Source organism: Pelecanus crispus, chromosome 4, assembly GCF_030463565.1.
Source record: "Pelecanus crispus isolate bPelCri1 chromosome 4, bPelCri1.pri, whole genome shotgun sequence".
Lineage (NCBI taxonomy): Eukaryota > Metazoa > Chordata > Aves > Pelecaniformes > Pelecanidae > Pelecanus > Pelecanus crispus.
The window spans coordinates 31316442-31331745 of record NC_134646.1 but is presented as its reverse complement, the minus strand read 5'-3'; the positions used below and the strand labels follow the sequence as shown (position 1 = coordinate 31331745).

General features: G+C 46.7%; 2 protein-coding genes across 4 annotated transcripts in view; one reads left to right on the top strand and one right to left on the bottom strand.

Annotated features, from left to right (window-relative positions):
• Positions 1 to 6567, top strand: part of DAPP1 (dual adaptor of phosphotyrosine and 3-phosphoinositides 1) — a 62211-nt gene extending 55644 nt beyond the window's left edge. For both annotated transcript variants that reach the window (XM_075709826.1, XM_075709828.1), the window contains exons 5-9: positions 1667 to 1714; positions 1951 to 2013; positions 3829 to 3914; positions 4491 to 4578; positions 5049 to 6567. In XM_075709826.1, the coding sequence (XP_075565941.1) occupies positions 1667 to 1714; positions 1951 to 2013; positions 3829 to 3914; positions 4491 to 4578; positions 5049 to 5099 (336 nt within the window). In that variant the 3' untranslated portion in view covers positions 5100 to 6567. The remainder of the gene's footprint in view (positions 1 to 1666; positions 1715 to 1950; positions 2014 to 3828; positions 3915 to 4490; positions 4579 to 5048) is intronic.
• Positions 6568 to 7645: 1078 nt separating this feature from the next.
• Positions 7646 to 12706, bottom strand: LAMTOR3 (late endosomal/lysosomal adaptor, MAPK and MTOR activator 3). 2 transcript variants are annotated; one of them, XM_075709831.1, is made up of 6 exons: positions 12679 to 12706; positions 12382 to 12416; positions 11431 to 11489; positions 10370 to 10503; positions 9265 to 9328; positions 7646 to 8509 (listed from the first exon to the last, which is right to left on the bottom strand). In XM_075709831.1, exons 1-6 carry the CDS (start codon positions 12685 to 12687, stop codon positions 8436 to 8438), a joined length of 375 nt encoding a protein of 124 aa, XP_075565946.1. In that variant the 5' UTR covers positions 12688 to 12706; the 3' UTR covers positions 7646 to 8435. The 2 variants fall into 2 exon arrangements, with proteins under 2 accessions (XP_075565946.1, XP_075565947.1); XM_075709832.1 differs by having other exon boundaries at positions 10370 to 10482.
• Positions 12707 to 15304: the final 2598 nt, after the last annotated feature.

Genomic DNA, 15304 nt, shown 5'->3' with positions numbered 1-15304 from the left:
CGGTAAGCAACAATACATATGTCAGGTTGCATAGTAAGCCCTTGTTTTGCCAAACATCCTTTACAGCTGGTGGGAAGTCTCTCCCCTCCACAGGTGAGGAGAGGAATACACTAAATAGCAAACCCAAGTAACAGCTACAGGATTTACCACATTTTGTCTCATTGAGTATGAAGATTAGATGACCCAAAACAGATAGTAGTCCTGACAGACACAAACTCAGTACCACTTATTATATTTGTCTTCTTTCTTTGTTAGAATTATTTTGCCCAGTTAGCAATAGACAGCCTCCTTCCTAACTGGGAGGAAGGAAGGAGCATCTCTGATGTTCTAGGTCAGTCAAAAAGTGACCCTTTAAAAAAAAACAAAAAAACTTCAAAGATCCCTGCAAGACAGGCAGGGACACATTTGGAAAAGGAAACCCCAAACTGAAGCACGGTACAACCAAGTTAACGAGAGTATCCATATCCTAATAGGTACATTACTCAAAAGGGGGTTTTGGCATTTTCACACTTGGATTTTATTATTTTAGAATCACCTTGTCTTAAAGCAGGAAGACAGTTTGCTGTATTCTGACACAGACTTAAACCCCAAATAGAGAGAGATGAAGAAGAGCCTCCACCCTTTCAGCCCTAGTAATTTTGAGCACAGTAAAAAGCTGTGTCATGTTAAAAGCTATGCCTTACTGGTGTGAGAAACAAGAGAACATCTTCATATCCATTTGAGCCACCTGCTCTGACATCTGTGGCTCACTTGGACAGTAATTAGAGACTTGAAATCCCTAGTAGCTCATATCTAAGTGAGACAGGTGTTTTCTCCAGAACAGTATTGCTCAGAACAGAGAGGAAAGTATTTTAACTACATCCTATATTTTTTTGAGAAAAACAGGAAGAGGTACATTAATACGGATTAATGACATTGATAAAAGAAGTGTCTCACAGGCAACCCTTCATGGCTGAGTTCCACCTTAACCTCCAAAGAAACTTGACTTCCACATACAACCAATAAAAAGGCAATATTTTTTCAAGAGCAAGTAGTAATTAACTTGTCAAGAATTTGGTTTTCAGAGGTCTGCAGTCTCACAACTAGGTCCCTACACAGAGTTTCAGTATGTAAGTCAAAAGGTCTCAGCATCACTCATGGTGGCAGAGAAATGGTTCAAAAAACAGTTTTTCAGTAAGCACATTGAATGTAACAGGTTGTTCCTCTCAAGCATGTAGCTGTTTGAGAGAAGAGAATGCCTAAGTAAAACAGCACTTTCCCCCTGCTTGCATTTCAGGAGCAATTTCTGTGGATAATTCCACTGTCAGCTAAACCCCAGGTGCTTCTGGTTACAGCACATACTGAGGCAACCATCTAACTTTACTAAATAAACTGTAACTGCAACTATTTTGCTGCATTTGGTTGAGGAGATGCAGGCCAGAAGCTTGCTGAGGGAAGCATGGTCCAAGAGACTGCCTTTAGGGCCAGTGCAGGTCCATGTTTTCCTTAGTGGTGGATCCAGCCGTGTGAGGCGAGCGCAGGAGTGAGGACAGGGCAAATGGCCATGGGAAGTTTCCCCAAGAACAGGCTGCTCTTTCATCTTCTGGATGTAGGCAAAGAGGGGGATGTGGGAAATACAAGCAGAGCTCAGTCTCTAACCCCAATCCCTTTCCTTGTTACTTCACAGCTTGGCACAAAAGAAGGCTATTTGATAAAACAAGGCAAAATAGTCAAGGTAAGGAAAACTTACTCCTTGCTTCCACTCTGCAACACCCACAGAAGCTAGAGACAGTGCGGAGCTGAAGTAGCTCCACCTGCATTCCCCTGCAGAGAGGAACAATTTGTGTTTTGAGCAACAACAAAGCATGACTGTAAACCAGAGGAAGTCAACAGCTTTAAAGGTTTGTCTTTCCTAAGAAGCATTACACTAAATTCTCACAAGGCAATTACCATCTGTTCTTGATCTTTCAGAATTGGAAGACAAGGTGGTTTACGCTTCATAGGAATGAACTTAAGTATTTCAAAGACCAGACAGTAAGTAGCAAACACCAGTTCTACTTTTTAAAATCTCTACAGAGACAGCTGCAGCCTGCTCATACCTCTGGCTTCTCTCGCGTCTGTATCACAGCTTCCCAAGCTAAAGCTTCCCATACTGTCAGAGGGGTCAGACCTTTCAAATAAACTCAGAGTTTTGCTGATGACGTCAACAAGAGAAAGTAAGTTTTACAGCTGGAAAACACTTACTATGCTCTGTCAGTCTTACCTACTAGATAGACTTGTTTACAGTGCATTTTTGGTTGCTTTGTTCAGTGGATTTTAAGCTACCAGCACCACACAGCTTTTATCGGTAGCTTTGACACGCAACCTAACAGACAGTGGTGCTATTAAAATATTTCTGCAAATACTAGTAGTGTATTTTGCATTCCTTGATTTCATCCTTTTATATCAAGTGCTCACAAAGTATACATAGAAAACCATTCACTTAAAAATGTGTTCCTTCATAGCACTCTGACATATATTAGCCTGCTACATCTGGGAAAAACTGTGCATCCTTACAGTTGCAGTGCCATTTCTACCTTAAACTGAGTAAAAATAGGAAATACCTCTAGAGTTTCTCCACCCTTACAATACCTCCAGTTAGGGTTCCTTCATAAACACAGCCAAACTGTTTACCTCTGCACCTCTGCCAAGCCCTATTTCAAGCATCTAACAGATTTTAAAACAACAGCGGACACAACTGCCCTCTCTCACCAAACAGTACCATTTATAAACAGTTGTGTATTCACAGGGCCTTCCGTCAGTTTTCATTTCAGTTCAAGCCAAGGTGAATTAAGTTTCCAGGATAACTTTTCAAAGGGCAGCACTCCAAACATTTGAGTAGCGTTTGTGACTTACCAGGTGAGAAGGTGTCTTTGTCAGGAACACGGCCTCCTCCCGGGCAGCAGCTCCGGTGTCTCCTGGTACTCCTGTTGTTGCTGCGGGGTTGCAGGTGCCTACAGGTGAGCAACTTGCTGCTGCCCCCGAGATGGCATTTGCCAGCACACCTCAGCACAAGTGGCTTTCTTCTAGTGTAGTGTATAACAGTCATTGAGCCGGAGGAAAATGTAAGGAAAGGTGAGAAAGGAACAGACACCTCGGTACATGTGATGAAGGACCACGGGAACACCTAAGGGTGTTTGAGCAGAGGCTGAAACGAATCAAAGAACTCTCACTCCTAGGGAGAATGAAACTCTTAAGGGAGATGGGTTGCAGTTACGCACAGACAGTCTACATCCTTGCACCTGAGTACTCCTGGGCCTGGCTCAGGAAACTTAAGATGTACACAACACTGCTCATACAGCCAGACCCATCACTACTACTGCTGCAAGCACTGCTTTAGCTTTGCTTCTGTATTTCTCCCTGCCTGACTTCATCCTTTTAAAGCACTTGGGAATTAATTAAATGTCCAACAGCTGGCTAGGCCTGATAAAACCTATAACCATTCCCTTGTCTTTGGAAACCTTAGTTGGAAGTGATGCCAGATTTGCTGCTGTGTCAGTTACATTATAATGCATCAGCCAAACCCTCAGCAGTCTGCATCTAGCTCAGACTTTCCTGCAGTAGAGATCTCCTCTGTTGTTTATCTAGATCTGAACTGACTGTCCTGGTTTTTTTATGTTTAGCTCAATCCATATCATGTTAGCTCTGATGTTACATTTGCTAGTTCAGGTTTATGGTGTTACAGGTATTGTACCTATGCCTGGAAAAACCTAGTGTGACTGTGAAGGTCTAGATGCACTGAAGATGAACTGAGCTAGCCTTATCTTCTGTTTTCATGTGTTCCCATTTTAAAACCATTTTATTTTCAAGGCCACAGAACCGATTCGGGCACTTGACTTAACTGAATGCTCAGCTGTACAATTTGACTATTCCCAGGAAAGAGTCAATTGTTTCTGGTAAGTTGCTGTACTTCTCCGCCTTGTTGGGAAGGTCAGAATAGCCAGGGAAGTTTGAAATGTAACCACAGGGTGTTTCTGAAAGCTCCCTTGCTGGTTGTGACGCTGCTCTTCCTCTAACTCAGGAGTCTGTTTCTGTCAGTCCTGCACCTGCATGGCTTTGCCAAATTACCACTAGCAAAAGTTTTTTTTCTTGATGAAGAGGAAGGTGTAGGCCTATGTGTAGGGGGCATTTCTTTTCCTAATTCAGTAAGCATGTATAATCATCACCTAGACCCATGGAACTTAGGTACAGTCCAGCTCCCAGTTCAGACATTGCTACAGGTCACACAGTAACTGCTTCTGTGCCCAAATGTGGGTCTTTTGTCCTTATGGCCTGGGGCCGCGTCTCCCGGAGCTGTAAACGACTGTAAACCATTCTTGGCTAACCTCCCTCCAGGTGACTGAACAGGAGCATGGCCTCCCTGCCCTGCTCTGTCTAAACAACTGTTGGCGCAGGCCAGCTGGGTTCAGTTTTAGGAAGAACTACTAGTTGTTCTAGCAATTTAAGAAATAGTTTTAATTGTTTACTTACAGTTTAGTGTTCCCACTAAGGACATACTACCTGTGCGCGAGAACTGGAATAGAAGCTGATGAATGGATTAAAATACTGCGATGGAAACTGGTAAGACGATGTACAGTGTTACATGGCAGTACGCCTCAGGCAGCAGCACCCTTGGTACTGCCGTCATGAACCCCCCCAAATACTGTAGCGCCCAAGCGCTACAGTTCTCAGTATCTGGAAGAAGGGAGTACTTGTTCTGGCGTCCAGGCCAACGAGACCGGCATACCTAGTCTTCGCATAATGTATATGCCTGCAAACCCACTTTAGTGTTTTCAGGGTGCGCTTTTAACATACATACTCATTAGGAAGAGGAAATCACTTCCGTCTTTAAGGATGTCATTGTCTGCATGGTAAACAGTGTAGAGCATCAGCACAGACCGCATGTGTTGGGTCATGAAGGAAGCAATGAGAAGACAAAATAAAGGCTTGAAAGCATTACTTCCTTAAAAATGTCAATATTTGGGTTGGTCATACTCACCGACATCCATGTGCATGCAGACAAACAGTAATGGATTGTCTTTCTGTTCTAGTCACAAATACGGAAGCAACTGGAGCAGCGTAATGCCACCCTCAGTTCCTAGCTGCACCTCCAATACTTCTGCTCCATTGGCAGGAATTACCTCTGTCGAGGGGAAAGCATCGCTTACAAGAGGACGGTTTCACAAGTCTCCATTACTCGCAGTGGGCACGCGCGTGTGTGTATACCCACACACAGACGCTTGCATCTGGCTCCGCACACAAAGGATTCGTACAGCTGAGTGCTCTCGGGCTGTTGAGTCACGTGTGGAGACACTTGCAAAATCAGAGTGTTGGTTTGATACGCATGGTGTATGCCTGTAATGCACTTAATTCAAACAGCTGTTAACTAATCACAGAAGTAATCACTGTGTAAAACTTTTGTGGTTATTCAGAGCACTCTTGATAATTTATTGCAAGCTCCATCACAAACTAATCATTAGCAGCATATTCTGTAACCTTGAGCCTGTTATTTAAAACCAGTCCTTTCTGGAAACATTAATTTCTTCTGTATTACCTGTTCAGGCTCTAAACCAAAAGAAAAATGACAGAAGTAATTACATTTTGTAATTGTAAATAGTATCTATATTAGAATCCAGAGAATATTTCAAGGCCCTTTTCAAGGTGACAGATAAGTAACACTTAGTTCTGGCCAAGTATGGTTTTGTATGGTTTAGATTTATACCGCAGCAATGGCTACAAGTGCACATTTGTTTCAGACAGCATCTGTAGGTAACGGTGAGCAGCATCATGTCAGCACACTTGTTGACAAACTACGATGAGGAGAAACAGGCAGCTGGTTCCCAGCGCACATAGGAGAGAGCTGCCTTGGGACCCTAGGGATGGGTGACGGGGCTCTGCAGAAAGCTTTGCCTGTGGCAGCCACCAGCGTTGTTAGTAGCATTGAGTTGGGCCCCTTACAGTCCCCCTTGAAAATGGGCTGGATTTTCTATTTTTTCCTCATGCAGAGAGCTCAAAATGAGGCTCTGTCCAGAACTCTGTTTAGAATTAAGCACTGCTTACTTTTTATTAAACAAAAGGCACCACGTACACTAAAAACACAAATTTAAAATAATACATCTTCTACATAACCTGATGTAAACTTCCATCTATATTTTGGAAGACTCATACACATTTAACAGCGTTGTGGCTCGCTACAGAGTTGAGAAGTGGAAGCCTGGTACTCGGTGCTCTTGTCAAAATAGATGTTACGTTTTGGAAGCAAAGTTTGACACGCTCTGTCCCAGGAGGGTCCCAAGACCAGCTTGGCCTGACCTCACAGCTGACCCAGCTGCAAGACCCGCTGTGCAACCCTGCTCCTCCTGGAGGGGTGGGGAAAGAGGGGGGACCCTGCCTCCCCGCAAAAAGGTCAGGTTTGGTGCATGCAAACGTCTCCCACTATGCAAATGCCGTGGCCTGGGGCTTAGTATTGCTCACGCAGCAGACCAGCGTTCAATAGATGCCTTTACTGTGAGAAGACTGAAGAAGGGAAAAACATACTGGAAGAAGAAAGAAAATCTAGATGTGGATGTAGGAATAGCATTTTATTTCAACTTAGAAATTCAAAATACTTGTAAATAGTTTTATACAGACCATTTTCTGAATAAAATGTCATTATAAAACCCAAAGGTCGCCTGTATTCCTGTACTGTATTGTTAAAGCTTTGTTCTCCTTTTTCCCTTAGAGAAGTGGTTTAACAAACTGGCATCTCCCATTTAGTTAAAAAGCTTTGATGGGTTTGTGTGAGAGAGAGGCAGCGTAAGGGGGAGATGGTATTCTCCAACAGCATCACTGTTCTGTGAAGAGTTTGGAAATGAAGCTTGAAGTGTAACCACAAAAGCAGCCTTCCCTTTTTCACATGAACAGGCAGCGTTACAAAATGTTAGAAGCAAGTTCAGCACATGGTGCCATGTCCTGAAGCCAGTAAAAGAAACAGCGCTTAGTTCTGGCCTAGGAAGCAGAGTCACAGACAAACAAGTCGAACGGAAACAAACAGCAAGAGTAGGCCTCCGATGGAACACGAGTGCTTTTTGCCAGAAATACACACAGAGACACCTTGGGGCTCAGTTTCCAGCTGCTTCTGTAATGACCAGCAACAGAAAGCTCAAGCCAGGAGCTCAGTTTAAACGGAAAAGGGTTGACTGACAACTTTTAATCTCTGATAGAACTTTTGAGCCAAAAATTCCCAGTCCTTATTTCCAGCACCACCATTCCCATCCTGCCTGATGCTGAAGGTGGGTGAGGTATAAATGAGGGGGCGGAGGCACCCCCCTTCCCAGCCTGAGGCAGTGACCTGCCAAGAGCTCTCCCTTAGACCAGCGGTGCTCGGCTTTAGCACTGGAAGCCTACACTGCAGTCCTCACAAGAGGAATACAGGCAGGAACGGCGGCACAAAGAGGAAGAGGAAGCGGGTCGGCACTAACTTCTGCATCTCTGCATTGGCATGGGATTCTGCATACTTATCACCCCACTGAGACACACACTGGTTAGTTTTCAGCCTTTAAACTCCCAGATTTTGTACATTTACAAATAATTAAGAGACCTGTTCTCTCCACAGAAAAACTGATGTGCTGTGGAGTATTACGGTGCAACAGAAGAGTGGACCAGGCTCTGTCATTTAAAAATACTGTCTTTTATTTATATTTATTTACTTAGGAAAACCTAAGGGTGTATGAGCTGAGAGTGTCACCGGTGATGAACCCACACAGAGACGATGAGACATGAGATCTTCACAACCATGTTACACAAAAACCCAATGAAGAAGTGAGACATTGTTCGGGTGCTTTTATCCAGGCATCAGGAAAACCCCTAAAGCAACAGCTTTCATAGAAATAGCTTTCTTCTTAAGTGGAAGCAGGATGCAGCTAGCATCCAGAGTACTAGTGTTCCCTTGCCAAACTATCACCCACGTAAGAAAAGCTGGGATATTTATTGATTGTACTGACACATCACTGCTAGCAAACTTGCTCTCACAACACTCTTTCAACCACATCTTTGATAACACTATACAGCCGATCTGCTTTCTGACACGTCGTGGTAGCCGGCCGGATGACAAGCCCCACTGCGTGCCCGGTTGCCTGTAAAGCAAGAGATCTGTGGGTCGCTCATTTGAGCCAACAGCATCATGCCGATCTGGCTCAGCTGGCTGAGCTAAACTCCATGGGAGCTATTTTGGTGGTCTCTCCAGTACTGCACAATACAAGAAGCATGGCCTAAAGTAACATCCATCTACAACACACTAGTAGATCATTTCAGATTCAGTACTATGTACAATTTACTCTTACTTAGTATACTAAGGAGCTGTGGTATTTCTTCCGAGACGTGTTATTTGACTGAGGATTATTGAATCTTTCTGTCCACTGGGCTGCAGAGGGATGCTGCACTCTGGCTACACCATCAGGTTACGAAACTTCAACAACCTGCCTCAGTTCTTCGAACAGGGGCGTGAGCTCCTTCTCTAAACTTACAATCAGCCCTGGAAAGAGAGAAGAGACAGAACATCCCATCAAACAACATAATCGAGAAGCCTCTCTCCTCCAGTCCCCACAGCTCCCTCCCCTCCCAAGTCACAGGCAGCGTTTTCCAGAATACGAAACATTTCACCCCAGCTGCTCATTCCCCAGGGAATAGTGGGCAGCACCCCTCCCGCAGAGGGCCTGCAGCCCCCTGCACCAACAGGGGCACGCCCTGTGCAGCACAGCTCTCCCCCGTGCTGCTGCTTGCCTCCACTATCACCTTGCTGCTTCCCATGGCTACTGAGGCCCAAGCAGCTGCGCAAGGATTAAGTCCCTTTTGCTCGCACTCTCATCAGCCACCACCCTCCTGAGCAAGGCCAGGTGCCCCGCTGAAGGATTCCCCACCCCACAGAACTGAGAAGACAAAGCCACACATGTTCCAACGCTAACTTGGAACTGATGGACAGAGACCGAACAACTGGTTTGTATGGTACGATCATTGTCGGTGCAGTGAACGCTCTCTTGTAGCAAGGGTAAGGTTAATCACAGAAGAAACAGGCTTCTAACAGAGTAACAACTTCAGCAAATCACCTAAAATCTATGAATTTTTACCCATTTTTCACCTTTCCCTTCTCCCCTTCACAATACACTGACAAAATTCATAGCAGGAGCAAAATTAATATACCTTGAAGTAAATTCAGGTAATTTATTTTCAATTATTCAAATACCTGGGCCTTAAAATACTGCAACATTTAAAATACCTGTGAAAACGTACCAGTATTGGCATTGCTGCTAGCAATGAAACTTACTACCAAAGGTAAGCGATTGAACTGCACCACCTGCAGGGAGAGAGAACAGTGTTCAGCCAGCAGCTAACAAGTGTTGGATGTCAGAGCTCTGCCACAGAAGTTCTTTCTGAAACAAGCAGCCACCTCAGTTTAAAGGACAAGCTGGAGCAAGAGCCACAGAGCTGACTTTTCAGTGTATCTATTTCACAAGATTCACAGTTTAAAAACACCAGCAGAACTCACACCACAGTACAGGAAGCTGCATGTGGAAAGCCCGGCATTTCCCTCCCTCCCGTGTTCTGCAGTGTTATCCGCCTGAACACTACGGAGACCACGCTCTCCACAGGTAACAAGGTGGCAGGCAGGTTTATTGTTTTAAAATACTATTCAGTGTATAGCAGTGTCCTCTTCCATTAATAGGGAACTGGAATCTTGAGCATGATGATAAGCTACTGGTGTCAAGAGAATCAAAGCAATGTACTCAATGTATGTGAACTCACTCATCCACCCATTTATTTTTCAAACAAAGCTAGATACTGTAGGCTAACCCACCGGCCAGTTTACTGCAGTCACACTAAAAAGCTCTCAAGAACTTGAGGAGGAGCAGAAACTTAGTAGATGATTGATTTCAGGACATAAATAACTAGTTTGTATAAAAAAAAAAGTGAGTGGTATTTCAAAGCTTTCTTACCTCAAATTTGTACTGGCAGCAACATCAGCTAAGAAGTAGGCTGCACATGCTTATTTTACTTTAGGTGTCACTAATTATAAACAAATATTGTTTGCAAGAGAGAACATAAACCCTTTGTAAAAGGTTCTGAAGGCCACATGAGCAGCATCTGCTGCAGATTCCCAGTTACTACCTGTTCAGAAAAATTCACCACTTTCAACCAGTAAATCTCAGCTTTGAGAAGTGTAAGAGAAGCTTAACTAATAGTGCACAAGTTCAGCTTAGCCATTTAAGCAGTGTGAGAAATAAACCACAAACACTTCAATAGCAGCCAAGTGGAAATCTAGTAGAGCTTAAGCCACCTCTCCCTTGCTCAGGAACAGCTCTGGCCACCAAGAACAGGCTACACTGAGGTTACTCACCTGGTACGTATTGTAATAGCAGATGATACTTTTGTTTTTAGAAAGTCCTAGTTTACTGCCCTGATCTGTGGCAAGGGCAAAGGTGGACAGAAAGCCAGGTCGCAGTGCATGTTCTGGAGCGTTATCATTGGCAACTGGAACAAAACAAGAAAATTCTTATTCTTACACGGTATCTCTGACTGCATCACAACTCCTTATATAGTTTAGCGCTCTGCCAAGAGCGGATCTGGTGTTGGGGAACACATAATGCATCTTACATGCCCCCGCAACGAGTACAGGACAGTCTTCATGAGCAGTACATCACGTATCGTTTTGTACGTGATCAATGCTCCTTATACCAGCATCCTCCCTAGCATGCCTAAGAAACGGTCTTTTCCTTTACGATGCACAGCATGCGCTGATGTCACTGTGGTTCTGTGTCCCTCGCTGTTTGCACCAATTCCAGCCTTTGAACTGATTACGGGCACAGAGCCACTTGAAAGAAAACAGGCGAAGACGTGCAAGTTCTGCTAGGTCTTTAAAATACTTTGGGACATTAAAAAAAAAAAAAAGTCTGCAGTACTTGAATCAGTACTCTTCAGTACTCTTAAACTAGTTTACCCACAACATAAACATCTTAAACAAAGACTGCAGAGATATGATAAAAATTACAGTACCAAAAAGCTAACGAAATTAAATAATGTCTGCAAAAGTTTGATGCCATTGCTTCTGAGCACAGACCAGCCAAGTCAACAACATACCGATAAGCTCTCTCTGGTACTTTGTATCAGCCTGCGAGTGACTTGAAGAGACACAAGCACCTTACACCACTCCAACCCTACTCAGTGAGGACAATTTCTGCAGCCTACAGTTATTGAGGACACTGCGTACACATGAACAAAAGGATCGACTCAAAGAGGTACGTAACCAACTATTGAACTTGAAGTAAAAGTCTGATACAATTCTTCGATTTTAGATAGTCAGGTATCAGACATAACCAGAGAAGATTCTGCTGTACTTTTCCACCCCCTGCTGTTCAATCAGGATTTCAGCTGCAGGGCACAGTGAGAAGCTGAAGTTACCTTTGATAACAGGCACACCATCTCTATCTGAGACTACGATAGCATGAAGACCTTCAACGCTGCAAAAAATGAAGAGGCGGCACCGTTTTAAAAACAGAATAATTAGTAGCAAAGATTTTTTTTCCTAAGCAAATGTGCAAGGAAGGGGAAAATATGAAAAAAAAAAAAGGATGCCTTCGCTAATTCAATATTTCACTGAAAGGGACTTGTTCTATTTAGTACAGGTTGTCTCTTGGAGCAGTAAAAAGACAAATACAAAGTGAAACTACTGAAAATTGTGTGGAGCTTTTAGCTGCAGAAAAAGGACTGATAACTACTGATCCAGCTCTCTTTAGTCAAGCAAGAGAGTTTGTGTGCTGTCCTCACTTAACGAGCGCCAGTGTCACTGTATTTGCACGTTATCTCAGACTGTAGCTGTTTCACGCTGCTGGTAACTGGCAATTGTCACAGAATCACAGAATGCTTTGGGTTGGAAGGGACCTTTAGAGGTCATCTAGCCCAACCCCGCTGCAGTGAGCAGGGACGCTCCATTAATGGCAATTCCACTACCGAAAAGGGAATTATCAAAGATGAGGCAACCGAGTCACGAGGAATGTTTTTTTCCACTCCTCACCACGACGCGATGAGCACGCCTCACTTCTTCCCAAACGGGCGAGGGAGAGGTTAAGCTGTCTTCCTCCCAAGGTCCTTCCAGCTCATTTGAGCAACAGAAGGAGCGCCCCGGCTCAGCCCCCCCCCCCCCCCCCAACAGCGCCCGGGGCCGGCCATTAACCGCGCCCCGCGCTCGGGCAATCGCCGTCCCAAGGCGGGAGCGGCTTCGCCGCCAGCCCGGGCACCGGCAGCTGCGGGCTCCGCTCCGGCGGGGCGGGGGAAGGCGCAGAGCCGGCACCCAGCGCTCCCCCGCCGCAGGGCCGGGCCGGGCCCGCCGCCCCCCCCCCCCGCCCCGGTTACCTCGGCAGCTTCTTGTACAGGAACCTCTTCAGGTCCTGGGGGCAGAGACGGGCGGCACGTTACTCATCTCCACAGAAAGCGGGCGGAGGGAGCTCCCTGCGCCCCGCTCCCCCGCAGGCCCGGCGGCGGCCCCCCCCCCCCCCCACCGGGCCCAGGCCCCGACCCCCCCGCCGCTGCCGCTGCCGCCGCCCCGGGCCTACCCGGCCCGCCGCCGGCGCTCCCACCTCGCCCCGGCCTGCGCCGAGCCGCCGCCCGCGCCCCGCCCGCCGCCCAGCCGCCCCGCGGAGCCGCACTTACGTCGGCCATGGCTGGGGGCCTGCCGCCGCTGCCGCCGCCGCCTCCGCCGGCCTGCGAGACGAGAGGGCGCCCGGTCAGCCGCGGCGCGGCGGGAGCGGCCCCGGCCGCGAAGGAGGGGAAGGGAGGGGCGGGCGGGCGCGCTCCCTCCCCGAGGCCCGGCCGCCTCCCCCCGCCCTGCTGCCATGGTAGAGGCCGCCGCCACCCGCCCCGGGATGGGGGAGCGCGTGGGCCGAGACCACCGCCGCGCCGAGGTGGGGGGACGCTGCCTGCCCCCGCCCGCCCTACCTACCTGTCCGCGCGGCCGGCGCGCCCTGCGCTGCCACTCCCCTCGGTGCCCACCCGCACGGCGCCGCCGCCGCCGCCGCTTCCCCTTTAAGCCTCTATCACATGACGGCGCAGCCACCCTCCCGAACCCGGAAGCGCCTCCGCGCCGCCGCCCCGCCCGGGCAGCGCCAGATTGGTCCCGCCGGCCGCCCCCGAGCATGCGCCGCTACGGCAAGCCGGCGGGGCCAAAGGGCCGAGGGAGGCGGCGCCGAGGGCGCCAGGCGGGGCCAGGGGCCCGCGCCCCCCCGCTCCGCCCCAGCCGGGCCGGCGGGAAGACTCGGCGGGCGGGTTTTGGGCGGCAGGGGCTCGGCCCCCCGCCCCGCTCGGCTGCCGGGCAGACAAATCGTGCCGATGGCGAAGGCGGGGCTGAGCCGCGGGGGGGGGGAGCCGCGTGGGTTTTGGTGACCCCCCGGGCAGCTACCGGAGCCCCCCGGGTTTCCCCCGCTGACAGGCGAGGTTTTGGCTGGTTCGGTTTTGGGCACCGCTGGCAGCGGCAGCACAGCCTCGGGGGGCAGGGGGTGGGGACACGACACCCCCATAGAATTTAAGTTAAAGGAACAACAACAAAACGGAACGTCCACTTCTGCCGAGCGCCATTACACCCGGTTTTGCTCCTCCGGTGACGCCCGATACTTTTGGGTCTCGTCCATCGCGCCGCGGAGCTCCAGGCTAATAATTTAACAGCCACGGTGAAGAAATAAAACACATTCATCCAGTGGATGCCCGCAGTGTAACGATGGTAACTGTGTATCTGCAAGTCTCGTTGTATCAGAATCTAGGACCATAGTGGTAGATTTAAAAAAAAAAAAAAAAAAAAAACCAAAAACCCACAAAATGCTCCGCCTGTAACAGTGCTTTTTCTCTAAAAGAGAACTGCTACACGCTAAGCACTGTTCATATCTGAAGATTTTGCTTAGATGCCAATACTGGAGCTTAAATTAAAAAAAAAAAAAAAAAAAGTGCTCACCTGAAAATTGCTAATATTTCTGAATGTGGAGGTCTGGCGAAGTTTTAAAAAAGCTCGAAACAACCAGAGTTAAGCAACTTTTTTTGCAATCAACAGAGGAAAAGCTCTTCCAAAAGGGAACATTTATTTGAATATTGAGAATCCATACCTCCTTCTCAATCCAAGCCATGCAGATACAGCAATTTGGTAAGGACTTGGTCATACTAGAGAGATACCTAAAGAGATCCCAGTGAAATTCTTACGTGTGAGCTTCTGGTAGCATTTTGAAAATGCTGCGACAACCCTCATTTATTAAAATATTCCCTACCATACACTAAAAATGTTTAAAAATACAACTGGCTTTTTAAAATTTGTAGGCATTGATGCTCAGCGATGGATTTTGCGTGTTTCCCTGTCACGTTGAGTATGACTGAAAGCTATGCAAAAGTATCTGTGAGACGGCTCCTGTATTGCTCGTATTAATGGCAATTTTGTCTCCAGTTCCAATGACAGCCCTTCTGTACACAGAGCAAACCAGTACTGATGGGAAAATTATATTCTGCTTGAAGGATAATATCGTAACCAAACACTGTATTTTAATATTGTTTCTAAAAATCCAGAGAAATCTGATGCTCAGACCTACTTTCTGCCAGACTGAGAAGTCTCACAGTTATCCTGGAGAAGTATGAGGAGGAGGGTTTATAATAGCATATTTCTTTCCTGTATTTGTTACATTTGTACTGTTTGCTCCCAAAAGTGTCTTAATCATATGCCAAACGTGGCATAAAATTTTACATTTGTTGCACGGTACTTTTTCTCCAGGCTCTACACAGTGGTTTACAAAGGAGCGTGGGGAAAGCAATGCAGAGAGATCAGTGGCGCTGGCAGGGTTATAGTAAATTGTTAGTAGATGGGGGATACAGCACCAGGGCTTCTGACTGCCAGTTGCCGTGAATTGTTATGACCAAGCTTTTACCAGAGGAAGCTCTGGTAAAACTGACTGCACTCGATTGACCAGATTTAGACAACTGGGAAGCTAGTACTTTTCAAAGCTATAGCTTCAGGAATTTGTGTATTACCTGATTTTTTAAAACCAAAATGTTTGCTTTTAGTATTACGTTTTCCTTCTGCTCTCTTTGACAGATCTATAAAAAGAATGAATAACAACTGCTCAGGGAATGCATGAAATTTATGGAACGAACAACCTGAAAAAAAAATATTCTTGCCCTCCCATTTTGAACCTTTTACAGCATTCATTACAAAATTATATTAAAAATTTATGTAATTTAAAGTTGTCTCTGTTGCCTATTTAAATGCATCTGTTACATTTTAGTGACTATAATGTTCTACCTTTTC

Bases quoted from the DNA above. Each gene is read 5' to 3' on its own strand.
- LAMTOR3 (XM_075709831.1), bottom strand. The intron at 11,490-12,381 runs GTAACCGGGGCG...CATTTTTTGCAG, and splicing joins CTGTACAAGAAGCTGCCGAG to CGTTGAAGGTCTTCATGCTA. The intron at 10,504-11,430 runs GTAACTTCAGCT...GTTTTGTTCCAG, and splicing joins TGGTGTGCCTGTTATCAAAG to TTGCCAATGATAACGCTCCA.